Source organism: Coffea arabica, chromosome 1c (genome assembly GCF_036785885.1).
Source record: "Coffea arabica cultivar ET-39 chromosome 1c, Coffea Arabica ET-39 HiFi, whole genome shotgun sequence".
NCBI classification, from domain to species: domain Eukaryota; kingdom Viridiplantae; phylum Streptophyta; class Magnoliopsida; order Gentianales; family Rubiaceae; genus Coffea; species Coffea arabica.
In genome coordinates, this window is record NC_092310.1 from 46,760,151 (window position 1) to 46,769,428 (window position 9,278).

The 9,278-nt window shown below is 42.1% G+C and overlaps 1 protein-coding gene across 1 annotated transcript; it reads left to right on the top strand.

The window, feature by feature from the left end:
* The first annotated feature begins 4,180 nt into the window (after positions 1 to 4,180).
* LOC140005679 (uncharacterized) lies at positions 4,181 to 8,453 on the top strand. The gene is made up of 6 exons (XM_072046707.1): positions 4,181 to 4,332; positions 4,406 to 4,502; positions 4,560 to 6,675; positions 7,387 to 8,025; positions 8,089 to 8,177; positions 8,397 to 8,453. The coding sequence occupies exons 1-6, from the start codon at positions 4,181 to 4,183 to the stop codon at positions 8,451 to 8,453; spliced, it is 3,150 nt and encodes a 1,049-aa protein (XP_071902808.1).
* Positions 8,454 to 9,278: the final 825 nt, after the last annotated feature.

The following is a 9,278-nucleotide window of genomic DNA, read 5'->3' on the forward strand; positions in this document are numbered from 1 at the left end:
AGTCTAGCAATGTACAAGAATAGATGAATTACACTAGCTAAACTATCCTACACTAAGGAAATGAAAGAACTACATTTCTGCACTTCAAGTTCTCTCCCGTATGATCCTCCTTAGACCTCCCAAATGTCTCTGCATATAAACTGATGAAAAGCTCCTCTCTAGTCCAAATTTGCTTCTCTAAGGATTCTCAAATCTGAAATTGTTAAGATAGTCAATAGTAAATGTTTTTGACTTGAAAATAAGCCACCTTTCTTGCCCTTTTGTCTTCTGAAGCATGTGCACCGAATTCTCTTGCAACTTATAGTTGGAAAGTAGTCTGAACACAAGAGAATTGACTGAACGAATTGCAGAATTTCGGCCAGAAAACGCGCCTACACAAAATGCGGTTACAAGTCACGTTTTGTGTACTCGCGTATTCACTTTGGCCTTACTTTATCTGTGATTTTCTCTATCATAAAGGCCGAACTGGATTTTGTGTAAAACACAAAAGTTGTAGCCCTTTGAGTTATCTTTTCAATGCTTTAAGAATCATCCAAATCGGAGCTTTGTATCCTGAGATATGATCAAAATACTAAACACTGGTCAGAGCTCTGTTTTCCACTTTGGACAGCTGAGGTGAATTTCGGTATTTCAACTTTTGGACTATGAAAACGGCTGAATTGGACTTTGATTTCTTCATACCAAATGTAGATCTCTTTCTTAGCTTTAAATTGGTATAAAGATCACCTCAATCCGATCAGTGCAGCTCCAGATATAGTCAAAATACCAAAACGTGTCAGAGTTGTCAAACCTGACTTTTTTTTTATTCAAATTGCATTTTTCCTTTTACACTTCATATTTTATTTTCACCACTTTAATCCATCTTCAATCATCCAAATATCTTCTCAATGCACTTCATTTGATGATTGAATCATTAAACCTACAAAATATGAAGTTTTTACCATAAAAATCCATAAAATGCAATGTTTAGCCATTTTAACATAAAATGTAGTTTTTTACCAAAACCTTAGTTATTTTAGTTATAAAACTAAATAATAAAACCAAAATTAACTAATAAAACACACTAAAAAATACGTAAAATATATTCTTATCAATAGTGGATATAAGAAATTAAATTTTTAACAAATTAAATACTTAAAAGATAGATAGAGCATAAAGGAAGCAGAGAGTGAAACATATAGACTCTAGAAAACATGATTTATTGATATTTGTTGATTTTGATAATAATCAATCTATATGGGAAGGGTATTGTTTAGCATGCAAATATTAGGAAAACTCCACTATAAAGGATCAATAATGATTTGTAAGAAATTTATTTAATAGGAATGATGAGGAGATGACCTCTCTATTTCAGATCATAACTCCATTCCAAGAATGTTTTACTTCAGCACAGATGTCCCACAATTCTGTCACATGGATGTTCCCAACTGAAAAATTAGGCCAATAATATACATCTCAATAACGTACATACTTAAATGCAAAAAAATCAAATTTTAGACAAGTAACTTGTGTTGTATATCAATCAACCTAATAGAAGAGTCCCTTTCAAAGGATAAAATTCCGGGCTAGTCGATAAGCAGTTTAAGTCCAAAGGAGAAAAAAGCAAGGGAAAAATAGTACAAGTTCTCACTAGCTTTGGTAGAAAAAGATGCACATTTCCAGATATGTGTTAAATCTTGTATGATAGGGTATAATTTGTTAGTAATTTTATTATTAATTTTCCCTTTTATCCCTGATAAATATTGTGTTAATTGCTGAGATCTACTCATTTTTTGTATATGGACTTAATTTCAGGAGTGAAACAGAAAACTACCAAAAAGGAGGGATTTTATGGAGAATATGGAGACTTCTAGGGGCTTCAATTCTTGGGCCCTTGAATTGGTGGGGGACCACAAACTATATGTCATTTGGGCTCTTCAAAGAAATTTACGGAAAGAGACTTGGACAAGTAGTACTTTGAAGGCTTTGTCCACATGTGTGGGGACCACCTAGATAGGCTTTAGTCATCTTTCTTTTGTTGCTTAAATAGGGATAACATAGAGTAACAGGGACATCTCTAGTTTTAGTCTTTTAGTTCAGTTTTAGTTTTGCTTTCTCCTGACTGGCCTCTGACACACGCCAGGTGTTCGACAAAATTCCCCAACGGGAAAAACATCTTTTATTCCTTGCTTTCTAGTAAAAAACGCTATGCCTTTGCAATCCATTAATTCGTGTGGTGATTTAATTATGCGGCGTGGCTAAATCTTCCATCTAGTCAAGGGTCAACTCGACGGCGCAGTCCCGAAGATCTGTGAGATCTAATTAGTTTTCACGTGTTCCTTTATTTATTAATATTTGCACGTTATCTGCTTGAATTTTCATGGGATTATTTTATTAATTGGATGTCAAGGGCCCGATATTCAATGTGATTTATTAATCTCGTGCCAATTTAGTCAATTAAATCCGTAATTGTTTGATTGATTAATGTTAGTAGCAACTGGTGTGTTTACACATTAGGGGAACGTGCAATCTAATTTAAATAACCCTCGTAGCGTGTTATTGGTTAGGGCTAGGTTTTTCTAGTTATTAATGCAATTGGAAAATTAATTCCTACGGTCGTACCTAGAAGTACTTTTCTGGTTAGAGGTGATTAATGGTCGTACCTTGGTCATCTATAATTTAAGGAAAAATTGGTCGTCAGACTATAACTAGCCTATTAATACATTAAGTGAACCTCTCTTGCATCAATGATTGGATGATTGGACTGTGCCTGAGTCGTTGTATCCTTGGCTAGAATTTATTTATTCTTGATTTAATTCCTGTTTTACTTTTGCTAGTGATTTATTTATCTTTAATTAAATTGTTTAATTATTTTTAGTTTCATTCTGGTGAAATCCCCCCTTATCAATTGGACTTTAAAAAGAGACAGATATCCCCAGTCCCTGAGGAGACGACCCTACTTGCCACTGTCTACTATTTAGTAATTTTTGTCAATTACTTAATTCTGGTATATCGGGTTAAGCAAACTCTTCGGGAACAGGGTGAATCAAGTAACCCATTGCACACCTAGAGTCCCTGCTCCAGTACCTAGGATTGATTATTGACTGCTTTTAGTGGTATCTAGGTTCTATATTTATTATTATTATTGCACAGGCTGACGACCTGTCAATTTTTGGCGCCGTTGCCGGGGACTGGCGTCATTATTTGTTTCTTTATTAAGTTCATTTTCGCTCTAATTTTTTGGTATTTTTTCTAGTGTATGCCTCGGTCTTCTCGTACAGGTAATTTGGTTTTTGACCCTGAGGTAGAAAAGACTGCGCGTAGGACAAGGAAAGAGACCAGACAGCTCAGAGAGGAGCACTCCAGTGCTACATCTCAGAGACCTGAGTCAGAAGTTGAACCAACAGATTCATTTGGTGATTCTTCGAGTGACTCAGAGCAAGAAGAAATTCCCATGGCTAATGCACGAACATTAAGGGAGTTGGCTGCCCCTAATTTAAATCAGCAGCCTTTGTGCATTACTTTTCCGAGTTTGAGTGAAAACACTTCATTCGAGTTAAAATCTGGACTGATTTATCTTTTACCCTCTTTTCATGGTTTACCAGGTGAGGAGCCGTATAAGCATCTGCAGGAATTTGATGTCGTATGCAATATAGTATGAAGCCCCCGGGCATTACAGAAGAGCAGATAAAAATGAGGGCATTCCCTTTTTCCTTGAAGGATTCTGCAAAGGACTGGCTGTACTACCTGCCACCAGGTAGCATCACCACATGGGACCAACTGAAGAAGAAATTTTTGGATAAATATTTCCCTGCGTCCAGGGCTGCAAGCCGAAGAAAAGAAATCTGCGGGATCAAACAACATCCAGGGGAGTCACTCTACGAGTATTGGGAACGGTTCAAGAATTTGTTGCACAAGTGTCCCCAGCACCAGATAAGTGAGCAGTTGCTCATTCAGTATTTTTATGAGGGGCTCCTATTCAGAGATAGGAGCATAATTGATGCTGCAAGTGGAGGGGCACTGGTGAACAAAACCCCTCAGGAAGCACGGGAGCTAATAGAGGGGATGGCAGAAAATTCACAACAATTTGGTACAAGAGAGGATGTCCCAATACGCAAGGTGAACGAGACGCAAGGTGAACGAGATAGAGACACCATCTGTCCAGCAGCAGCTAACTGAGTTGACCTCGTTTGTGAGGCAAATGGCTGTAGAGAGAGCAACTCAAGCCAGGGTGTGCGGGATTTGCACGGGTATAGGACACTCTGCAGACATGTGTCCAATGCTTCAGGAAGAGACTGCAGAACAGGTGAACATGGCTGGCCACGCGCCCGCGCCAAGAAGAGCCTATGACCCGTAATAAAAATTCAAAGGTAATCCCGAACCCACTCATGCCAGTTAGATCCAACCCACCTCCCTTCCCAAGCAGATTGGAGAAACCAAGGAAGCAGGACAATGAGAAAGAGGTCCTAGAGATCTTTCGTAAAGTGGAGATCAATATTCCTCTTCTAGATGCGATTAAGCAGGTACCTAGATACGCAAAATTTTTAAGGGACCTGTGTGTCAACCGAAGGTGATTGAAGGGAGATGAGAGAGTAGTAGTGGGAGAAAATGTGTCAGCAATTCTGCAACGAAAGCTTCCTCCGAAATGCGGAGACCCAGGTATGTTCACTATTCCGTGCAGAATAGGCAATATCCTGATTGAAAAGGCTATGTTAGATCTAGGAGCCTCAATTAATGTGATGCCCAAGTCTATATATGCCTCGTTGAAGTTAGGACCTCTGAAAGACACTGGAATAATAATCCAACTGGCTGACCGGACCAATGCATACCCTGACGGGTTGATTGAGGATGTTTTAGTGAAAATTAATGAATTGGTTTTCCCTGCTGATTTTTACGTGCTTGATATGGATGATGAATACTCTCACGACCCATCACCTTTACTGTTAGGTAGACCCTTCTTGAGCACAGCTCGAACTAAAATAGATGTTAATAAGGGCACCCTATCTATGGAATTTGATGGTGAGATTGTTCATTTTAACATTTTCGAATCTATGAAGTATCCGTCAGAATCACATGCTGGCTCTGTCTTCTCTATAAATGCTATTGACTCTGCTGTATGTGAAGTTTTCGAAATTGAAGGCAGGGATGAGCTGGAAGTTGCCTTGACCAGGCACTTCGAGTCAGAGATGACCGCTGAGATAGAGTTGAGTGAAGAGCTCAAATGTGTGATTGGAGCGTTGCAGACGTTGCCAACCACAAATATAAGGTATGACCTCGCACCCGTGTTTACACCTGAACCTCACCAAAGGCTACTTCCATCTGTGGTGCAGGCGCCTGTCTTAGAGTTGAAACCGCTGCTAAAACACCTAAAGTATGCATACTTGGGTGAGGGGGGGACACTCCCAGTGATTATCTCCGCCAGTTTATCAACAGTCCAAGAAGACAAATTGATTCGAGTTTTGAGGGACCATAAGCAGGCGATAGGGTGGACTATCGCCGACATCAAGGGAATTAGCCCCGCGGTATGTACGCATCAGATTCGACTCGAGGAGGGCGCTAGACCTATTCGGCAGGCTCAAAGGAGATTGAATCCTCTCATGATGGAGGTAGTGAAGAAGGAGATCCTAAAACTACTAGATGTGGGGATAATTTTTGCTATATCAGATAGCCCCTGGGTAAGTCCAGTACAGGTGGTTCCAAAGAAGGCAGTGGTGACGGTAGAGTCAAATCAGGAGGGTGAGCTCGTGGCAGTCCGGAAGCCCACTGGGTGGCGGCAGTGCATAGATTATAGGAAATTGAACGCCGTCACGAAAAAGGATCATTTTTCCCTTCCTTTTATTGATCAAATGGTAGAGCGATTAGCAGGTCGAGCTTATTACTATTTTTTGGATGACTTTTCAGGTTATTTCCAGATTGCTATCGCACCTGAGGACCAGGAGAAAACTACCTTCACGTGCCCGTTTGGAACATTCGCATACCGGAGGATGTCATTTGGGCTATGCAATGCACCTGCCACCTTCCAGCGCTGTATGGTAAGTATTTTTTCAGAATATGTTGAGAAGATTATTGAGATTTTTATGGATGATTTCAGTGTGTACGGGGATAGTTTTGATAACTGCCTAGATAACCTGAAATTAATTCTAATAAGGTGCATAGAAGCTAATCTCGTACTCAATTGGGAAAAATGCCATTTTATGGTCGAGCACGGGATAGTTTTGGGTCATGTGGTATCATCTAGGGGTATTGAGGTTGATAAGGCAAAAATAGATGTTATATCTACTTTACCTTACCCCGCGAGTGTGCCGGAGGTACGTTCTTTTCTGGGTCACGCAGGTTTCTACCGGAGATTCATAAAGGACTTCTCCAAGATTGGAGCGCCCCTGTTCCAACTTTTGCAGAAAGAGGTACCCTTCGAGTTCGATGAGTCATGTAAGGGGGCGTTTGACAGGTTAAAGGAGCTACTGACCTCCTCACCTATTATCCAACCCCCTGATTGGAACCTACCGTTCGAGATCATGTGCGATGCCAGCGACTATGCCGTGGGCGCGGTCCTGGGTCAAAGAGTGGGGAAGGCAGCCCATGCTATATACTACGCCTCTCGAGCCTTGAACGGGGCTCAGTTGAACTATTCGACCACCGAAAAGGAGCTTTTAGCTGTAATTTTCGCTTTAGAGAAATTTCGGTCCTATTTACTTGGTGCTAAAGTTATTATTTTCTCTGATCATGCAGCCCTGCGGTATCTGTTGACCAAAAAAGAGGCAAAACCGCGACTGATAAGGTGGATACTACTGCTCCAAGAGTTCGACTTGGAGATCAGGGATAAGAAAGGGGCTGAAAATCTGGTAGCGGATCATTTAAGTCGAGTGCAAGTCGAAGAAGATAATATCCCATTGAGAGAAACTTTTCCCGATGAACATTTATTTTCTATTAATTTGTCTTTGCTTTGGTATGCGGATATGGTTAATTTTCTAGTTACTGACAAGTTTCCTGCAGGATGACCTAAGGCAAAAAGGGACAAATTGAGGAGTGACGCAAAGTCTTACATCTGGGATGACCCGTACCTCTGGAAACGTGGTGCTGACCAAATCATTCGTAGATATGTAAGTGAAAATGAATTCCAATCTATTTTAGCTTATTGTCACTCTTTTGCATGTGGAGGTCACTTTGGACCAAAGAGGACTGCTCGTAAGGTTTTAGAGAGTGAATTTTATTGGCCGACCCTCTTTAAGGATACCTACTTATTTTGTAAGTCATGTGATAAGTGTCAACGAGTAGGTAATATTTCTCGAAGGGATCAAATGACCCAGACCCCAATGATTTTTGTTGAGATTTTTGATGTTTGGGGTATTAACTTTATGGGTCCTTTTCCTTCATCTTTTGGTTTTTTATATATATTGCTTGCTGTAGACTATGTCTCGAAATGGGTGGAAGCAAAGGCCACCCGTACTAATGATTCCAAAGTAGTTGCAGAATTCATCAAGTCTAATATCTTTGTCCGCTTTGGGATGCCGCGAGCAATTGTAAGTGATCGGGGTACCCATTTCTGCAACAAGACAATTACTGCACTTTTTAGGAGGTACGGTGTCTTGCACAAAGTCTCCACGTCTTACCATCCGCAGACAAACGGTCAGGCGGAAGCATCGAACCGGGAGATCAAGTCGATTTTGGAAAAAATGGTTCGACCTGATAGGAAGGATTGGAGTATAAGACTTGAAGATGCCTTATGGGCATATAGAACGGCATACAAGACACCAATCGGCATGTCCCCTTACCGTTTGGTATTTGGGAAGCCATGCCACCTCCCTGTCGAGTTCGAGCATAGAGCATTTTGGGCGATCAAGCAATGCAACATGGATATCGAAGAGGGCGGAATTCAAAGGAAGCTACAGTTACAAGAATTGGAGGAGATTCGCAATGAAGCCTACGAGAATGCTGTGATTTATAAGGAGAAAAATAAGATTTTTCATGACCAGCAGGTCTCTAGGAAGACGTTTGAATGTGGGCAAAAAGTTTTACTGTACCACTCAAAGTTGAAGTTATTTCCAGGTAAGCTACGTTCTCGTTGGATTGGTCCCTTTGTTGTAACTAATGTCTTTGATTATGGTGCAGTGGAGATCCAGAGTCTAAAGACGGAGAAGAAGTTTGTGGTGAATGGTCATCGCCTCAAGCCATATTATGATGAGGTTCCAGTTGAGCGGGTAGAGATGATGCATTTGGAGGATTCAATTTGCTTGGTTTAAGCAGATTATGGGCTATGTCTAGCCAAAGACACTAAAGAAAGGCGCTAGTTTGGGAGGCAACCCGAATATTAGTTTTCTTATTTCTAATTGTTTTGGTATTTCTAGTTGTTTTTCTTTTGCAATGGGTCATTTACTCGTTGGGTAGTATCAATACTAATATTTCCTTCACTGAATCAGGAAGTGAAATCTTGGCGTGCCCACGCGGTGTTGGTGCCTCCTGAGGTCAGTAGATGAATTGCAATCTTGGCGTGCCCACGCGGTGTTGGTGTCTCCTGAGCCGCCGCCGCCTTCAAGCTCCATTGCGCGCCGCCTGACCGAGCTCCGCGACCACCGCCACCAGCTTCCGCGCGCCGCCGCCGTCGCCAGCTCCTCGTCCAAGCCACCAGACGCCGCCTTCACCAGACGATGCCTCTACCTGCGGGCCACAGTAGCACGCGCCGCCGACACCATCTTCAGCAGCGATCCGCAGCCCCAACCCAAGCGCCGCCGCCACTGCTGTCCAGCACCTCGCGCGGCCAACAACTCCAACTTCGTGCGCCGCCGCCACCCAGCCCACGCGCCGCAGCTCCACCAGCAGCTCGCGGCCAACAACCCAGCTCTCCTCCAGCTTCGGCCAGGGTCCACGAGCCCGGCGCCGCCTCAGAGCCCCAGCCGACGCCACCAGCCTTCCTCTCGTGCGCGTCACTGGCCTGTCCAAGAGAAGCTGCGCCGCCGCTGCCTTACGCACCTCCATTGCTGGGCATCACCACCTGCTTAAATTAGTAGGTGGAGGTATTGTGATTTCTTCCCCGATTAGCATTAATTATTGGATTTTATGTGTGGGTTTCTTGCGGGGTAAACAAAAGGGTTGATTTGGGTAATTTCTAGGGTAATTTTAGACAGAATTTGGGGGTAATTGCTGCCACTTGTGGGAGAGTTTCTGATAGATATTGATTGAGTTGGCCTTTTGCTAGCACCCTATGCAACCTCACAATTTCATCTAAGTATAGTATAGCAAGTTTCTCCAAGGACTACTTCATGTTAACTGGCAAGTAATGTGGTTGTTGATATTGCCCATTG